General features: G+C 57.8%; 2 protein-coding genes across 4 annotated transcripts; one reads left to right on the forward strand and one right to left on the reverse strand.

Moving 5' to 3' along the window:
* Positions 1–1,987: 1,987 nt before the first annotated feature.
* On the reverse strand, positions 1,988–9,488 carry POLR2E (RNA polymerase II, I and III subunit E). Its single transcript, XM_082835074.1, has 7 exons — positions 9,416–9,488; positions 7,484–7,658; positions 3,922–4,037; positions 3,408–3,488; positions 2,906–2,964; positions 2,722–2,800; positions 1,988–2,595 (listed from the first exon to the last, which is right to left on the reverse strand). The coding sequence occupies exons 1-7, from the start codon at positions 9,470–9,472 to the stop codon at positions 2,530–2,532; spliced, it is 633 nt and encodes a 210-aa protein (XP_082691200.1). The 5' UTR covers positions 9,473–9,488; the 3' UTR covers positions 1,988–2,529.
* A 6,105-nt stretch (positions 9,489–15,593) lies between these two features.
* Positions 15,594–17,970, forward strand: GPX4 (glutathione peroxidase 4). Of its 3 annotated transcripts, none has more exons than XM_082835367.1 (7): positions 15,594–15,711; positions 16,724–16,818; positions 16,896–17,040; positions 17,147–17,298; positions 17,410–17,434; positions 17,593–17,652; positions 17,725–17,970. In XM_082835367.1, the coding sequence occupies exons 1-7, from the start codon at positions 15,628–15,630 to the stop codon at positions 17,755–17,757; spliced, it is 594 nt and encodes a 197-aa protein (XP_082691493.1). In that variant the 5' UTR covers positions 15,594–15,627; the 3' UTR covers positions 17,758–17,970. The 3 variants fall into 3 exon arrangements, with proteins under 3 accessions (XP_082691493.1, XP_082691492.1, XP_082691494.1); XM_082835368.1 differs by lacking the exon at positions 15,594–15,711 and adding an exon at positions 16,036–16,441; XM_082835366.1 differs by having other exon boundaries at positions 17,593–17,970.

A 17,970-nucleotide genomic window follows, 5' to 3' on the forward strand; every position in this document is an offset into this window, starting at 1 on the left:
GGGTGCTGTGTGAAAGCCAGCCCCTGCCTCCAGACCCGGGGGGGCCCACTTCCTGAAGCCCCGAGGCACAATCTCAGGGACTCAGAACAGGCTGTGCTTGGTGGCGCAGGCAGGCAGAACCGGTGCCCCAGCAACAAGCAGGGGACCCCAAAGGGGAGCTGGTGCCACTGGATGGAGGGCGTAAGGGGCATCCACACCTCGCACCTGAGACCGCGCACCCGGGGACAGGTCTGTGCCCAGCCAGGAGAACAAGCACCCTAACCAGGAGCAGAAAGAATTAATACTCAAGAACAGCCAAGACAATTTTTTAAAACTGTAAATTATACATATTTACCATTTTTGCCACTTTAAACCGCACAGTTCACAGGCACTAAGCAACTTCACATTGTCGTGCAACCATCTTCACCATCATCTCCAGAACTTTCTCATCTTCTCAAAGGGAGACTCTGTCCCCGTGAAACCTGACTCCCCATCCCCTCCCCCCCCACCTGCTTCCTGTCTCTGTGGACCTGATTCCTCTAGGGACCCCTGTGAGTGGAATCGGACAGGATTCATCCGTCCGTGTCTGGCTCCTTTTGGCCAACATCGTTTTGGAAAACGATATATGTCTATCTGGGGGAAAGGGAGACCTGTTCTCCTATCAGATGTACTATAAAACTAAGATTTTAAAACCTAAATTCATCAATGGAAAAGAAGAGGATCTCAACACAGACCCACATGAACCCACATGCTACAAGAGTGGCAACTCAAGGCAGTGAGGAGAGCACCTTTGGTTCTTCACCAAACAGCGTCAAGACCGCTGTCTGGGGGAGAGTGACAGCCCCAAGTCATATGATGCCCAGAAGTAAATCCCAGGATTCGAGTCTTATGTATAAAGGCTACAAGGGGCTAGCTAAGAAATACAAAAGGTGGGAAAACATTTTTGCAAAGCGTATATCTAATAAGAGACCTGAGCCTAGAATATATAAAGAACCCCTAAAACTCAGCAGAGACAACCCAGTTAAACAAGGGGCAAAGGACCTGTGCACAGACACACCTCCGAGATGACCGGCGGGTGGCCGGCGAGCCAGGGAAAGGTGCCCACCACCCTCAGCATCAGGCAAGTGAATCTGAACCACAGCGGCTCACCCCCAGCCACGATTTGGTGAGGAGGCGGAGACAGCCTGTCTCTCCAAAGGAAACAAGAGCTTCTGCAGGACCCAGCAATTCTACTCCGAGGCACACGCACAGCCAGAGAAATAAACACAACCACACCACCTCGTACCTGGACGCCCACAGCAACATGACGCACAGTCGCCAACAAATGGAAACAGTCCATCAACTGAAGAATGAACACATGTCCCTCCACACACAGGAGCATCACTCGGCCGTGAAAAGGGGTGAAGCCCCGACACTCCTACAACGTGGACAAACCGTGAGAACACGATGCTCCATAAGAGAAGCCAGACACAGAAGGACCCACGGTGTGTGATTCCACTGATGGGAAACGTCCAGAACAGGCAGATCCACAGACACAGATTCGTGGCTGTCAGGGGCGGGGGGCAGGGGGGGTGACTGCTGACAGGGACAGGCTTTCTTTTTAGAAGGGTGGAATGTTCCAAAATTGACTGTGGTGACAGGTGCCCGATTGTGCATATACTAAGAATCATGGAACCATACACTTTAAATGGGTGAACTGTATGGTATATAAATCCTACTTCAATGAAGCTATTAAACAAAAACACAGACAACTGCGCTTAGCCTGGGTAGGAGGCCTCTGAAATTAGTAGAGGGAAAAGGGGGTAGTTTGATCCCAAACTTCTATGCAAGAAAAGCACCAAGAAGCAAAGCTGAAGGCGGCACTGGAGCCCCTCCCTCACAGCTCCACCAGGGGGAAGTGGGCCGAGACCCCGCTGAGGGGACAGAAGCCCGAGCAAGGCTGCTCACAGCAAACCGGGGAGACATTCCGCCTTGGTCTTTCAGACAAGTGAACTTATTTACTCAAGATATTTTTAATTCGTTAAGATATCCAGCATTCCGTAGCAATCGGTCTCACTCCCCGCTGCCCTCGGAGCACCCAGACAAGCAGCATCAGGGCCACTGTGTGGGGGACACGGCGACAGAAGCCCGGGCGGTATCCTGTCCCCTCCCAAAGCACCATCAGGTGGGATCCAGGGTGGGGCTCAGCGTCCAGGAGCCCAGGAGAGGCCACGGGGACCCTCAGGCCAGGAAAGGCAGGCCCAAGGCGGGCCACTCTGCGGCCCAGGGGAGCAGAGGCAAGGTTCCCAGGAGGAGCGGACTCCCCGGGGCAGCCAGCCACCACAATCCCAGCCTGGTGGGTCGTCACAGCCCATCTTTCCATCCCCTGGGGGACTTGCTGAGAGAGAGGGGGCAGCCAGCAGTGTGACCTGTCTGTCGCATGAGCTGGGTGCACAGGCTGGATGTAAGCTCCCTCCAGAGCACGTAACAGGCGGGGCTCACTCACAGGGCTGGGACGGCCGCCCACACCCGGCCCTCGGCGCCCTCTCGCCTCGTCTGTCTGTCGGGCCGCTACTGCACCAGCCGGTAGGTGATGTACCTGCCTGCAGTCTCGCTGGGCCGGATGATCTTCACCACCTGCAGAGGCAGGAAAGCAGGTGGGCTGGCTCCCGGGACCCGGGGTCTCTCCTGCCCTGCTCAGAAGCCTGGGCTCTGAAGGGGGCTGGAGGTGGGCCCAGCTCCTCCCTGGGAGGGGCTTCTCACCTGCCCTCGCTTTATCCCAAAGTAACGTGCCACGGGGTCTCCCGCCTGGATCCTGGGCAGCTGGTTCTCTCGGAGTTTACTGAGAAGCAGGTCAGGGAAAAGGTCTTGCTGGACTGACTGGGGGCGTTGTGGGAAGAGCTGTAGGGGAGAGGAGCCGGGCCTGGCCGGGGGCCAGAAAGGATACTACCGGGCCAGCAACTCCGTCACCTCCTCCTTGGTCATGACAACGTGCTCTGGGACCAGCTGTGAGAAGAGAACCTGGGTCTCCACAGGGCTGCGACAGACCCCACAGGCCCTCCAGAGGAGGGGTGCAGCGTGGGGGCCCCAGGCATCTGCACAAGTCCTGACTCCACACTGGGACGGGGGTCCTAGAGCCTACACCCCTAGACATGCAGATGGGCCGCAGGGCACAATCCCGGAGCTCCGAGGCTCCTGGGGACATGCAGATTCCACCCACCCCAAGCTCCTGACTCTGCAGGCTGGGTGGGCCTGGGAACCTGCCCTCCTAGCAAGGCCCCAGCTGCTCCTGGCCCAAGGGCCACACACTGAGACCCCGGCCCACCTTTTTTCCACCATGAAGGGGCTCCCGGACTCGCCTCCCCAAGACCTGGATGTCCGCCAACCCCGAACAGGTGAGGGGCCTGGGGGGCAGGAGGCGGGTCTCCAGTCTCATCCTCCACCCCTACCTCATGCTCCGTGATGTTGATGAGCAGCTCCTGCTGCAGAAACTGCTCCAGGATGTACTTGGGGGCCATGTCGACCAGGGACTGGAAGAGACACCGACCCTCAGGCACAGCTGAGGCGGCCACCCGCCCCCTGCGCTGGCCCCGGGCCCACCCACCACGCCCTTCCTCGCAGGCAGCTGGCACCCGGGAAGCTGCACGGGTCCTGCGTCACACATCAGAAAAACCCACCTCAGTGGGTAGGGTTTCCACTTGGGGAGAGGCCCACCCTGCCCCTCCCAGGCATTCAGCACATTACCAAGGCCTCGGTCTCATTGCAAAAAGGGTGAGGGCCCGTCTGTCAAAATGCTCCCACGGTTGCCGGGAGCTGGTGCAGCAACCCCTCCCTGGACCCCACAGCCTGTGTCCGCTTGTTCACACGGGGACAAAGGTGCTCGCCAGCTGCCCATCCCAACCACCAGCCTCCACTTAGGCCAGTCCAACCCACAGCCGGGGACCAGAGGCAGCGGGCACCCACCTGCTTGGCGGAGGGTGTCATGCCCTGCTGTACCACAATGAGGGCCCGCGTGATGTTCTCCTCCTGCATCCGCTGGCAGTACACCTTGATGGTCTTGATGCCCACCTTGGGCTCCTCTGCAGACCAAGTACAGGCTGGTGGACGCTGGCCGCCGCCCCCCCCGCCCTCTGCCAGGCACCTGGGTTCTAGCCCACCCCTGTCAAGGCGCCGCAGTGCCGCTCCCCCACTGGGGCCTCGGCCTCCTGTTTGCAGAGTGAGAATCCGGCTGCCAGTCCCAGAACGGGGTGCTGGCTGCCTGCATGTCACGTGGGAGCTGAAAGGTGCCCTGGGCCCCGGACCTAAGGGACCTCTTTCTGGAAGTGGGGTCTGGGAGTCTGGGTCTGTGCAGTGCCTCAGCGGTTCTGAGGTTCGGGAAGTCCCAGACTAAGCAGTTTGTTTAGTCCAGGGGCCCACGAGACAAGGGCTGGAGTGTTCAGAGTTGAGTGGAGGCAAGATGACCCGGGGAGCACGGTCCCAGCACAGAGACAGCCCACCCAGCTCCTCGCTGCCAGCACCGGGGGTCCTCACGGTCTCGGCAGCACGCGGGGCCTGGGGCCTGACATGAGAGAACGCTGGACCCTAGTAGCCCAGCAGGTTGGCGGCTGGGGCAGCCCCGGAGTCTGCGTGCAGCACGTCCGCTGCCTCTCGCCATTCTCCTCACACCCCACTCCACCGACCGGCAGTGCCCTGTCCCCGAAGTCCCTCTGTTGGAGTCCTGACCCCCAGGAACCTCAGAATGAGACTGTGTTTGGAAATGGGGTCTTTAAAAAAGTAATTACGGTAACACAAGGTTGTGAGGCTGGGGTCCTTAAGAGATCAGGACACAGACACACAGGAAGGGACGAGCACGTGAGGACACAGGGAGAAGACAGAGGTCTACACACCAGTGAAGAGGCCCCCAGCACTGGGAGAAAAGCACTGTCTGTTTATGCCCCTGGTCTGTGGGGTTTTGTTATAGCAGCCGTGCAAACTAACACAGGCAGGGACCTCAACCCTGTGCCACGGCCCATCTGAGACAGCAGGACACCCCCACTGTCAGTAAAGACCAGGAAGTGAGGTGGCCCCACCCCCGAGATGGCACCACGGGAGGCACGTGCTTAGGCACCAAAGTCTACAATAAATACGTTTCACACACAAGGGACACTCTTCTTAAAAGTGCCACCTAGATTCATCCCAGGGTCACAAGGATGCTTCAATATATGCAAATCAATGTGATACACCACATCAACGAAAAGAAAGACAAAAACCACACGACTGTCTCAACAGATGCAGAAAAAGCATTTGATAAAATTCAGCATCCATTCATGATAAAAATTCTTATGAAAGTGGGTATAGAGGGAATATATCTCAACATAAGAAAAGCAATTCGTGGATCCGCAGCTAAAACCCAGCACAAATTACCCATGACATTTTTCACAGAACTAGAACAAATACTCTTAAAATTTACATGGAACCATAGAAGACCCAGAATTGCCAAAGCAATCCTCAGGAAAAAGAAAAAAGCAGGAGGCATAACTCACCCAAACTTACAATAATACTACAAAGCTACAGTTTTCAAAACAGCATGGTATTGACACATAAACAGACATGGATCAATGGAACAGAATAGAGAACCCAGAAATAAACCCACACAGCTACGGTCAATTAATCTTCGACAAAGGAAGCAAGAATGTACACTGGGGAAAAGACAGTCTCTTCAGCAAGTGGTGTTGGGAAAGCTGGACAGCCACATGTAAATCCATGAAGTTAGACACTCCCTCACATCATATACAAAAATAAACTCAAAATGGCTCAAAGATTTAAATGCAAAACATGAGGGGACTTCCCTGTGGTCCAGTGGTTAAGAATCTACCTTCCAATGCAGAGAACGTGGGTTTGATCCCCAGTCAGGGGACCAAGATCCCACATGCCGTGGGGCAACTAAACCCGTGCGCCACAACAGAGGCCTCACGCACCTTAGCTAGAGAGCCTGCGTGCCGCAAACCACAGTGCCACAGAGCACTCTGTAGCCTACATGCCACAACTACAGAGCCCACGCACCCTGGACCCTGCATGTCACAACTACAGAAAAGAAAACCCACATGCCACAACTAGAGAGAAGCCCACGTGCCGCACTGAAGAGCCTGTGCACTGCAACGGAAGATCCCGCATGCCTCAATGAAGATCCCACATGCTGCAACTAAGACCCGATGCAGCCATAAATAAATAAATAAACAAACAAATCTTAAAAACAAACAAACAAAAAAAACCAACTAAAAACAGTGTTGCCATATGACCCAACAAGCCCACTCCTGGGCATATATCCAGACAAAACTAGAATTCAAAAAGATACATGCACCCCAGTGTTCACAACAGCACCATTCACCATTGCCGAGACATGCAAACAACCTAAATGTCCAGATGAATGGATAAAGAAGATGTGGTACATATATACCATGGAATACTACTCAGCCATCAAAAAGAATGAAATACTGCCATTTGCAGCAACATGGATGGATCTAGAAATTACCAAACTATGCCAAGTAAGTCAGAAAAAGAAAGACAAATATCATATGTCACTTATATGTGGAATCTAAAAAGATGATACAAATGAGCTTATTTACAAAACAGAAAGAGACTCCCAGACATAGAGAACAGATGTGTGGATGCCAAGGGGGAGGGGGCTGCAGGAGGGATGGATTGGGAGTTTGGGGTTAGCAAATACAAACTATTATTTGTAAGATGGATAAACAAGGTCCTACTATACAGCATAGAGAACTATATTCAGTATCCTGGGATTAAACCATAGTAAAATAGAATATGAAAAAGAACATATATATATGTATGTATATATATTTATAACTCAGTCACTTTGCTGTACGGCAGAAATTAACACAACATTGTAAATCAACTGTACCTCAATAAAATAAATTTTTTAAAAAAGTGCCACCTGGGTCTGTTGAACGAGCCTTTTCTGCCCACCCCTCTGATTCACGGCGCTGGGGTAGGCCCCCAAGGTGCTCATGACCCAACAAGGCCCCCTAACCTTTGGGGCTCTAGAGGCAGGCTGCCTCAGTGTAGGACGTGCAAAGACAGAGGAACACAGGGGTCCTGGGACACCCTTGGTGCTGGGGGGGTTGTCTTCACTCAACCCAGGGCTCAGAGGGGCTTCCCAAAGAGGAGGCACTTGAGCTCGGTCACCAGGGACGATGGATGGACACTGACCAGGCAGGCGAGGGGGGAACCGGCAGGGACGAGACAGGGCAGGAGTCCTGCAGCAGCGCAGGAAGGGCAAGCGCTGGGAGCAGAAGCTGGGCTGACGGGTGAGGGCAGAGAGGACCCAGGGGCCCAGCTGGGAGGCCTGTGATAACCTTGGTCAGAGAAAAGGGTTGAGGAAGAGAGAATGGGGAAGGTGACCAAGAAGAGGAAGCTGGAAAAGGAGTCCCCACAGCAAGGAGGGCGAGGGGGCAGAAGGATGAGAGCAGGCAGACTCTGGGTCACAAGGCAGGTGGCTGCTAAGAGCTGGCCCTGAGCTGCCCCTCACCTGGGAAGAAGACGAACATCTGGTCAGTGGGGTCATCGTTGTGGGCCACCAGCACCGTGAGGTCTGTGCGCCGAGGCCTCCCTTCACTGGGCTTGTCCCCAAACTGGGCCTTGAACTCCTCCAGCGTCTGGTCCAGCTCGTCCTGGGTCACCAGGTAGCCACGATCGTGGCACAGCTGCAAAGAGAAAGGACCAGGTGACCGCAGGGCGGAGGGGGGACGGCAGCAAGAGCTCGGGGTAGGCGAAGCCACTGCGGAGGAGACCGGGACAGAGCTGGGACGTGAGGAGGCCTGTTGAATGCAGAGCCAGGCCCCAGGGTCTGGGGCAGACAGGGACGGCTGGCTGGGCAGACGGTGGTTGGAAAACCAGGCAAAGACCTGAGGGTCAGCAGTTCTAGGTCCTGCCTCAGAAACTGGGGCTCTGAGTGCGTGCACTAGATGAGGACCCAGACAAAGAAAGGAAGGTTGGAATCGCTACCTAGCCCAGCCCTGCCCGCACCCACTTTCCTCGGCCAAGTCTCCCTCCAGAGCCCTGGGTCTCCTCTCCCAGGGACCCCTGACACTGTCAGCCAGAAGCACAGTTGCTCCGGCCCTGTCTTTGGGCAGCTTTGCAAAGTGGCAGAGAGGCTGGGGGCCACCACCCGGCCTTAGCCCAGCAGGATTCCCAGGAGAGTGGGTGCTCTTGATCAAGGCCGCAAGCCTCAGTGGCATCACACTGGTCCCCTCCCACGGGGTGGATTAAAGAACGAGGCACACAGAGAACGCTGGTATGACCCGGCCCCGGCCCGAGTAATTCAAAGTTGGTGGCTGGGACATCTAAGTAGCCACCAGACAGCGGTCAGACAAGCCCACCAGGGTTCCTTCCACCCCCACGACCCCGGGATTCTGCGATATGCACTTGAGGTGGTGCCGATAAGGCAGTCTGGGACCTGGGACCTTTTGCTGTAGCCCTTGCACCTGGGCAAATGTCTCCTCCAGCAACAAAATACCCAGAAACTATATCTAAGGGACTAGAAATAACTATGCACATGCGCAGTTCGGGCAAACAAGGACCAAGATATAAAAAGGCCAAGAAACAACAACAAAAAAAACCCATAAGGGCTTCCCCTGGTGGCGCAGTGGTTGAGAGTCCGTCTGCCGATGCAGGAGACACGGGTTCGTGCTCCGGTCCGGGAAGATCCCACGTGCCGCGGAGCGGCTGGGCCCGTGAGCCATGGCCGCTGAGCCTGCGCGTCCGGAGCCTGTGTGCTCCGCAACGGGAGAGGCCACAACAGTGAGAGGCCCGCGTACCGCAAAAAAAAAAAAAAAAAAAAAGGCCAAGAACCTAACTGCCACTTCTGAGGAGCCGGGAGCAAAAGCAGGGTACTGGGCATGATCCCTGCACACAGCACCACCAAGGGGGTGGGCAGACCCCTCCAAGCCACCCCTCCGGCCTGACCCCTGGACCCGTCCCCACCCTCACCCCATTTAAGACACCAACTCGTCCTCCTTGGAGCAACGGCACCTGTTGCTTGTTTTCGCTACTTCACGCTGCAGCACAAACTCCAATAAAGCCTGGCTTAAATTTCTCGTCTGGCCTGCTATCAATTTCTACTGATTAACGAATTCAAGAACCCCGGCAGGTAACATCAGAACCTTCCATGGACAAACACGCGCCGGCCTAGCGTCTGCCGTCCTCCCTCTCTCCAGCTCGAGCGAGACCCTGACCCCCTCCCGGGGGGCTCTTGGACTCGCGACTCCGTCCCCCGCAAACCCCCGCCCCGGGGGCCCAGCCTGAGCCCGACCCCTCCGCTCCAGCCGCGCGGCCGGGGGTGGGGAGGCTCATTTCTACCTCCGGGCCTCGCACCCGCCGTCCGCGCTCCGGCTGCTGCGTGCCCGTCTCGCCTGGGGGAGCGAGGCTCGTTCTCACCGCGTTCCCCAAGCGCGCTGCTCACCTGCATGATGGTCTTGCGGATTTTCCACAGCCGGTACGTCTCCTCCTCGTCGTCCATGGCTGCCGCCGCTTGCACTCACTGCGCCTGCGCCGAGCCCCGGTCAGGCCCCCTCACGTCGCCCTCCCCTTGAAGGGCTATCGCCGGCGAATGCCTGAATGAAGCGACCTTCGGGAGCGGCAGCGCCAAAGGCAGCCCGAGCCTTACTAAAGCGACGGTTGGCTGCGCGAGAAGCGTGCGACCAGCACCGCCACCCGCGCCTCGGAAGTTCTCGCGAGGCTTTGACCGCAAGGCCCCTCGGGAGTTGTAGTTTCCGCTCAATGCTGGTCTGGGAGGGCCGTTTAGAATCCAGAGAACAGAGGCGAAGTGTGGGCGGGGAAACTGAGGCCTTGACTGGGTCAGGGGTCTGCTCAGCTCCCGGGGACCGTCGGGCGGCCTAAGAGGCGCTCCATGAGTGTTTGTGCGTCCAATTGTGGGGGGTTTTCTCAGTTGGCTCAGGGCTACGTACAACTTAATGCCCCCGAGCCTCAGTTTCCCCTCTGTACAATGGAAATAAAGTGTCCCCATTTTAGAGGGTTAGCTGGGGATCTAAGGAGATGGTCGTACTTGGGAGGAGCTTGGAATAGTTCCTGGTGCTTATGAAATGCTTCCACCTCTGTCTTCTCCCTCTCCTGTCCCGTGAGCCCCAGCCCAGCCCCTGCCTGGATACCCCACAGCCCCCAAGACTGCATGTTTTTACAGTCCGCATCTGCCCCTGCCCCCGAGTTCGTACAGGAGGTTTGCCCACGCTTGCCAAGCCCCGTGCCTCTGCATTGGTAACTTCTCATTCAGTAATGCATTCATTCAATGATTCAATGTTTAATGAGCAGCCGCAGCGACAGTGAACAAAACAGGCCAAGCACCCTTACATGCCAGGGAGAGACAGGACAGAAACAGTGAACATAATAAGTAAATGATAAAGTATGTTAGAAGGTGACAATGCTGTGGAAGAAGAAATATACCAGGCTGAGGGAGACGGGAGGTTTGCAGTCCCAAATGTGGTCAGGGAAGGGAATTCCCTGGTGGTCCAGTAGTTAGGACTCCGTGCTTTCAGTGCCGAGGGCCCAGGTTTAATCCCTGGTGGGGGAAACTAAGATCCCACAAGCCGCTCGGCCAGAAAAAAACAAGAAAAACAAGAAAAAAAAATTCAGTAGTTGTGGCATGCAGGCTCAGTAGTTGTGGCGCATGGGCTTAGTTACTCCGTGGCATGTGGGATCTTCCCAGACCAGGGCTCGAACCCGTGTCCCCTGCACTGGCGGGATTCTTAACCACTGCGCCACCAGGGAAGCCCAGTGGCCTGATTTCTGAACCTTGGGCTCTGCCAGTTGGGCTGCATGATGGCGAGGTTCCAAGGAGAAAGTTAACACTCCATGTGCTGTTGCTGAGGTCACACGGTCACAGGCAGGATTCTGAGTCATGGGCCTTGGGGTTGGGCCCGCCTGCTACTGTGAGCCCTTTCTCCTCTCTCTTCCCTGCCCCCAAGAACAGCAAGGGTATCTAATGTCCCCTGTCACTCGCACCTGGGCCCTCCGCCCTTACCATCTAGTCCACCCTCTGGATCCTCCAGCAGTTCTGCCCCCTCCCCCACCCAGATTTGCCCATCACCTAGGCAGACACCCTTTGTCCTGTCTTAAACCCACTCTGGACCCTCTCCCTGTTCCCCCTGCTACATCCACATCTCCAATATCTTTCCTCTCATAAATGCCTCCCCCAGCTGGGCCCCATCCTTGGATCTGCCCTCTGCGGTCACAAACAGTGTCCCCTTGGCCAATCCCCTGCTCAATCCTCAGATCTGCTTTGACGGCTGCTCTGTCCCTCCTCCTTCCAACAGCTGCTTCACTGGGCTCCTGGACACCTGGCTTCCACCCACCCTCTATTTTTTTTTAATGTTTATTTACTTATTTATATTTGGTTGCGTTGGGTCTTGTTGCTGTGCCTGGGCTTTCTCTAGTTGCGGCGAGCGGGGGCTACTCTTGTTGCAGTGCGTGGGCTTCTCATCGTGGTGGCTTCTCTTGCTGCGGAGCATGGGCTCTAGACGCACGGGCTTCAGTATTTGTGGCTCACGGGCTCTAGAGCTCAGGCTCAGCAGATGGGGTGCACGGGCTTAGTTGCTCAAACCTGTGTCCCTGTGTTGGCAGGCAGATTCTTAACCACTGCACTGCCAGGGAAGTCCCTCTATTCTATTTAAGAAGCACTTAAGTATTGCCAGCGCTGCAATTATCAGCCAAGTACCTATGCAGTGGGCGCTGTTCTTGTCCCTGTTCTACAAGTTGGAGGGGGACATCGAGGCACAGAGAGGTTAAGTAATGTGCCTGGGTCACACAGTCAGGACTGGAGCCCAGGTGGCCACACCCCTCTACCTTCTGCTCTTTCCTCCCCTCCTCCCGGCCTCTGAACAAGGTAGGCAAGCCTCGCGCCTAGCCTCCGATCTGCTCAGTGATCTCATCCAGGCTCCCAGCTCCTGTCTCCACTGTACACCCACAACACCCACGTCTGTCTCCACTCCAAGCTCATCCCGAGTTCCAGACTTGTATCCCACTGCCCCCTGGATGTCTCCCCTTAGGGTCCCCTGGGAACCCCAAGCTGACCACGTCCAAGACCCCCTCCCGAGCCGCCCCACACCTTCCCACCCCAGTCGCTCTCCCTCCTCTGCCCGCCTCTGCGTCTCTCATCTCCACGTCCTGTCCACCTGCAGATCCTGTGGGCACTGCCCTCCGGACACCCTGGACCTGCCCGCTGCTCACCCTTCCCTTGGAGCCATACCTATCTCTGGCCAGAACGGTCTTCCTCAGCCCCCTCCCTGGTCTCCCTGTTTCTGCCCCGCGGAGATGCTGAAAATGGCTGCAAACCTGAACTTTTCAACCCAACCAGCAAGGCCTCCCAGGATCTGCCCCACCTGACCTCTGACCTCTTCTCCCACCCCTCCCCCACCACCGGCCTCCTTGCTGCCAACACAACCAGGCAAGGTCCAGCTTCAGGGCCTTTGCACACACTGCACCTCTGCCTGATACACTTTCCTCCAGACATCCCCACGGCTCCTACCCTCTCACCCTTTGGGTTTTGCTGGAAACTTCCTTGACCACATTCAGTGCCCGGCTCGGGCACTACTAGAGCCCGTGCTCCGCAACAAGAGAAGCCACTGCACTGAGAAGCCCACACACCGCAATGAAGAGTAGCCCCCACTCACCACAACTAGAGAAAACCCGCGCACACCAACCAGGACCCAATGCAGCCATAAATAAATAAAATAAATAACATTTTAAAAAAAGTTATATATGTATAACTGAATCACTTTGCTGTACAGCAGAAATTAACACAACTTTGTAAATCAACTATACTTCAATAAAATAAATGTTTAAACAAAAAAGAGATCAGAAAAAAAAAATCAGGCCACTACCCTCACACTCCTGAGTGGGGATGTGAGATGGACCAGTGGCTGTGGGAAAGTCTGGCAGATCCTCAGATAGTTACACAGAGTTACCATGTGACCCGGAAGTTCCACTCTGAGGTGCATACCCAGCAGAAATGAACACATATGCCCACACAAAAACTTGTACAGCGTTACAAAGCCAAAAGGTGGAACAACCCATCAATGGACAAATGGATAAACGCAATATGGTCCATTCATATAATAGGATATTACTCCGCATGAAAAGGAGAGAAGCACTGACTCACACTACAACGTGGATGAACCCTGAAGACGTGATGTTCAGTGAGAGACACCAGACGCAAGAGGCCACACAGTACATGATGTGAAACGTCTAGAACAGGCAAATCCACGAAGAGTGGATTCATGGTTGTCAGGGGCTGGGGGAGGGGGCTGGAGGAGACTGGTAATGGGGACAGGGGGTTACTTTTTGGGGTGCTGAATGATATAAGCCAGTCACAGAAAGTGAACTACTGTCTAATTCCACTCATATGAGGTCCCTAGAGAAGTCAAATTCATAGAGACAGGAAGTAGACAGTGGGGGCCAGGGGCTGGGGGGTTGACTACAAATGCAGACGGGGTTTCTTTCTGGGGTGATGAGAATGTTCCAGAATTAGATAGTGGTGATGGTTCCACAATGTTGTGAATATACTAGAAATGACTTAATTGTACAATTTGGTTAAAATGGTGAATTTATGTTATGTGGATTTTAACTCAATTAAAAACATTTTTTTTTCTAAGAAGAAATCAGGCGCTGGTTCCGGAAAGGCCTCTGGTTGGTAAGCAACTCAGCGTCCCCACTGGGGGACACAGGCACTTTGGTCACCACAGGGGAGCCTCGCTGGAGCCTTGAGACTTCCCCAGGATTCCACTGCTCCTCTGTAAAGTGGGGAAAGTGTGGAAAAGCGGTGAAACCCAGGCACAAACCTCAGAGCAAGTGGGACCACAGTGGGCAGCTCATCCTGCCCAGTTCTGCTCTTATTTTAACTGGCCTGAAGTCAGGAATGGGCTGAGGCCTTGCTCCATCTCTCCCACTCGGTGGGCTCCAAGGGGAGGGAAGGTCGCCCTGAGCTGTTTTTCTGGAAACCCTCAAGTAAATAGCAAGCCGGTGGCCATCTTCACGACAAAGTTTCAGATACCAGCTGAAGGGAAACTGGGAACAGCTGAGGCTTCCCAAGGGCCACTCAGACTCACCAGGGTGGCCTGACACCCAGTGCTGCCAGGGGGCGGAAGTGAGGAGGGGGTTTCCTGAGAAGTGAGGCACCCAGTTGAGATAATGGGAGCTCCCAGCCAAGAAACGACTTCAGAAGTCGCCGGCCCCTCGTGACCAGGCTGAGAGGGAGAAGCACGTGAAGGCTATTGGGCAAGGAAGGAATGTAGCAACCTGGTCCCGGGGATCCTGTCCCCTTTGCCACCAAACTCGGCCGTCTAAACCCTGGGTTGGCTTGGGTTGGGGCAGAGGGAGGGAGCTCGTTTTCTCCCCCAAAGGACCCCAGCCCCGAAAGTCCTGCCCCCAAAGCCTCTGCAGAAACGTTCACCGGGAGGGTCCAAGAAGGAGAGAGAGAAGTTCACGGGCAGCACAACACCCTCCTGGCCGCAGGTCAATGTCCAGCTACGGCTGGGGGTGGGGGCAGCCAGGCCGGTGTGGAATTCTGTGACTCAGGTCCCGAGAATGGGGTGGGTCTGGGCAGTGGCCAAACGCCTGAGCCTCGAGTGGAAATGAGCTTGGAACCAAGCCAGCGGGAGCCCCATCCCGAACCGCACGCTGTGTCACGTTGCAAATGACAACAGATCCCTCTGGGCTGGCGTTTTCCTTGCTAAGCACACACCTGCGCGTCCTCCAGGAGAAAGGGGGGCGGGACCACAGGGTAAATTGCTAACGGCCCTCCCCAGGGCTCACGTGTCACTTATACAAGCAGCTAAGGCGGCGGTGTCCAAGGGCGGCGACACTCGGCTCCGTGCTGACGGCGCACCCTGCAGCAGGGACGCCGCCGTCCGGGGCTGTCGCCTTAGGTGACCCCCAGGCCCTCGCAGCGACACCGCAGCCCGAGTGGGGGGTTCTCCGACAACCAGCGTGGTTTTATTTACATTAAAAACAAAAACCACGGGCTTCCCTGGTGGCGCAGTGGTTGAGAGTCCGCCTGCCGACGCAGGGGACACGGGTTCGTGCCCCGGTCTGGGATGATCCCACATGCTGTGGAGCGGCTGGGCCCGTGAGCCATGGCCGCTGAGCCTGCGCGTCCGGAGCCTGTGCTCCGCAACGGGAGAGGCCACAACAGTGAGAGGCCCGCGTACCGCAAAAAAAAAAACCCAAGAAACAGTTTTCAATGAGCTGGAGCGAGTTTTCTGAGAGTTCGAGCCAGCCCACCCACCCCTCCCTCCCCGCCACGGGTTTCCAGTAGTATCTCAAGTTGTCGGGCATCCCTCAGTGCAGATAACTGTTCGCAAGCCTTCACCGCACCGCTGGCGTCTACGTTGCCACCCGCCCGCCGATGAGCATGCGCAGTCACATTGACGAAAACCGCCGTGGGGCCCCGGCCCCGCCCAGCCGCCCCCCACCCCCGCCAACACACCCCGGCCCCGTATTGGCTGGCGCCGGCACGCGTCTGCAGAGCCGACGCATCCAACCAATGAGGGCGCTGGAAGGCGTGGCCTAGGGCAGGGAGGCAAGGCGCGCCGGCGCGCGTCCATTGGTCGGCTCGGCGAGGGGAGGAGCGCTGCCTGCCGGGGAGCCCCCGCTCCCGCCGCGATGAGTTTCAACCGCCTGTGTCGTCTGCTGAAGCCGACGCTTCTTTGCGGGGCCCTGGCCGTGCCCGGCCTGGCCAGCACCATGGTGAGCGCGGCGCCACTGGCCGTTGGGCGGGCGCGCGGCCTGCCTTACGGCGCGCGGGGCCGCGGCGACCTTGGACGCGGGGCGCCGGCCTCGGGCGCGCGGACAGCGCTCGGCGCCCCGTCCGCGGCCGTCGGGGCCGTGGGTAGCGCGCGGGCCGGGATCATGGTCCGAGTCTCGGTGGGGGGCGGGGGCCGCGTCCGGGGGAGCCAGGGACAGGGCTGGGCGGTCGGGACCCCCGGGTGGGCGCCCCAGACGCACAGAAGCTGCAGCGTCGGGGCAGCTGGGGGAGGCGTCGTTGGCCACTGGAGCCCCGCCTGCGGCCCGGAGAGCGGGGGTGTCCGACGGGGTGGAAATCCGGGATCACGCGCCACGGGGCGTCACTGCCCCTCCCCCGCCCTGCGCGCCCCGGGGTCCCGCGCGGTGGCGTCACAGAGGAGCGGCCCAGCGCCCTTGGCTACCGGCCCTTTGTCCCCTGGGCGCGGCGCTCGGTGGGCACAGGTGCGGCCGGAGACGGGCGGGCATGGGCCGCGCAGCCGCCGGCTCCCCGGGTCGTCGCAGGCAGCGGCGCCGGTTGCTGGCCGGGCGGCGGCGCCGAGCACCCCGGAGGCGGAGGGCTCGAGCGTGCTGTCGCAGGAGGGCGCGCCCCCGGCTTCCGCCGACTTCCAAGAGCCCTGGACAGGTGGGGCCCGCGGCCGGGGAAAGAGGCTGCGGCAGCGAGTCCCCAGACCCGGTGCGCGCGGGGCCCCCACACCCGCGGGCGGCGTCCCCACCCGCTGGGGTACCTGGAGGGGTTCCGAACACTTCCTGGGTCTCAGTGTCTACGGTCAAATGTGCCCTGCTGTGAAGGGGAACGTGCGCCTTTGAGGAGATGGAGCCTCCCCTTTTACTTGCCCCAGGACTCCGGTTTTCCTCCCTCGGCGAGCTGGGCGAGCGGGCTGGGCGAGCGGGCCGGGCGGCCGCGGGCTCCAGGCCCCGAGGTCCGCCGGCCACTCGTTATGCCCTTGCCTTGCAGTGCGCGTCCCGCGACGACTGGCGCACTGCTCGCTCCATGCACGAATTCTCAGCTAAGGACATCGACGGGCACATGGTTAACCTGGACAAGTACCGGTGGGTACCTGCCCACTTGGTGGAGGGAGCAGGGGGAAGGTCGCGGCCATGACCTGACCGCCTTGTCCTGCCTCCAGGGGCTACGTGTGCATCATCACCAATGTGGCCTCGCAATGAGGCAAGACGGAGGTAAACTACACTCAGCTGGTCGACCTGCACGCCCGATTCGCTGAGCGTGGTTTACGGATCCTGGCCTTCCCTTGCAACCAGTTCGGGAAGCAGGTGCGTCATGGCTGGCCCTGGATGTCCCTGTGTCCCTGTGTGCAGGCGTGGGAGCCAAAGGGGTACAGGCTCCTCCCTACTCACCCCAGCACCCCTGTCTGCACAGGAGCCAGGGAGTAACGCCGAGATCAAAGAGTTCGCTGCTGGCCATAACGTCAAATTCGACATGTTCAGCAAGATCTGTGTGAATGGGGATGATGCCCACCCACTGTGGAAGTGGATGAAAGTCCAGCCCAATGGGAGGGGCATGCTGGGAAAGTGAGTTGGGGGCCGAGGCGGGGAGCGGGGGGGGTCAGGATGGCTCCCCCGGGGCAATGGGGGGTCTGCAGCTGCCACGGGATTCCTCACGATCTCACGTTGCTTTTCTAGTGCCATCAAATGGAACTTCACCAAGGTAAGGCATGCTGGGGGCCTGGGGGGCGGGGACAGACCCAGCCACAGCTGGGCTGCTTCGAGGGTCCCTGGCCCTGACCTAAATGGGCGGTGCATGGGGACTGCTGGCTCGCCCCAGCCCCATGGTGGCCTCGGGTCCTGACACGGCCTCCCCCGCAGTTCCTCATTGACAAGAACGGCTGTGTGGTGAAGCGGTACGGTCCCATGGAAGAGCCCCTGGTAGGTGTCTGTTGGGGAGCCTGCCCGGGAGGGCCCTGGGAAGAGCTGCCCCTGACCCCCTTTCCCCCGCAGGTGATAGAGAAGGACCTGCCGTGCTACCTCTAGCTCCACAAGTGTGCTCCCCCGACCCGAGCCTGCCGCCTGTGCCCCTCGGAGCCTTCCACCCGGCGTCCATGATGGTCTGCCTGAAAACCAGCCCCTGGTGGGGCAGACCCGAGAACCCGGCGTGCACCCTTGCCGGAGGAAGGTTCCTCGGCCCGGCTCACGGCTCGGCAACCCCACCCCCTGCTGCCTTGTGGGAATAAAACACACAATACA

The sequence above is a fragment of the Leucopleurus acutus genome (assembly GCF_964270905.1).
Source record: "Leucopleurus acutus genome assembly, chromosome: 3".
In the NCBI taxonomy this organism is placed as follows: Eukaryota; Metazoa; Chordata; class Mammalia; order Artiodactyla; family Delphinidae; genus Leucopleurus; species Leucopleurus acutus.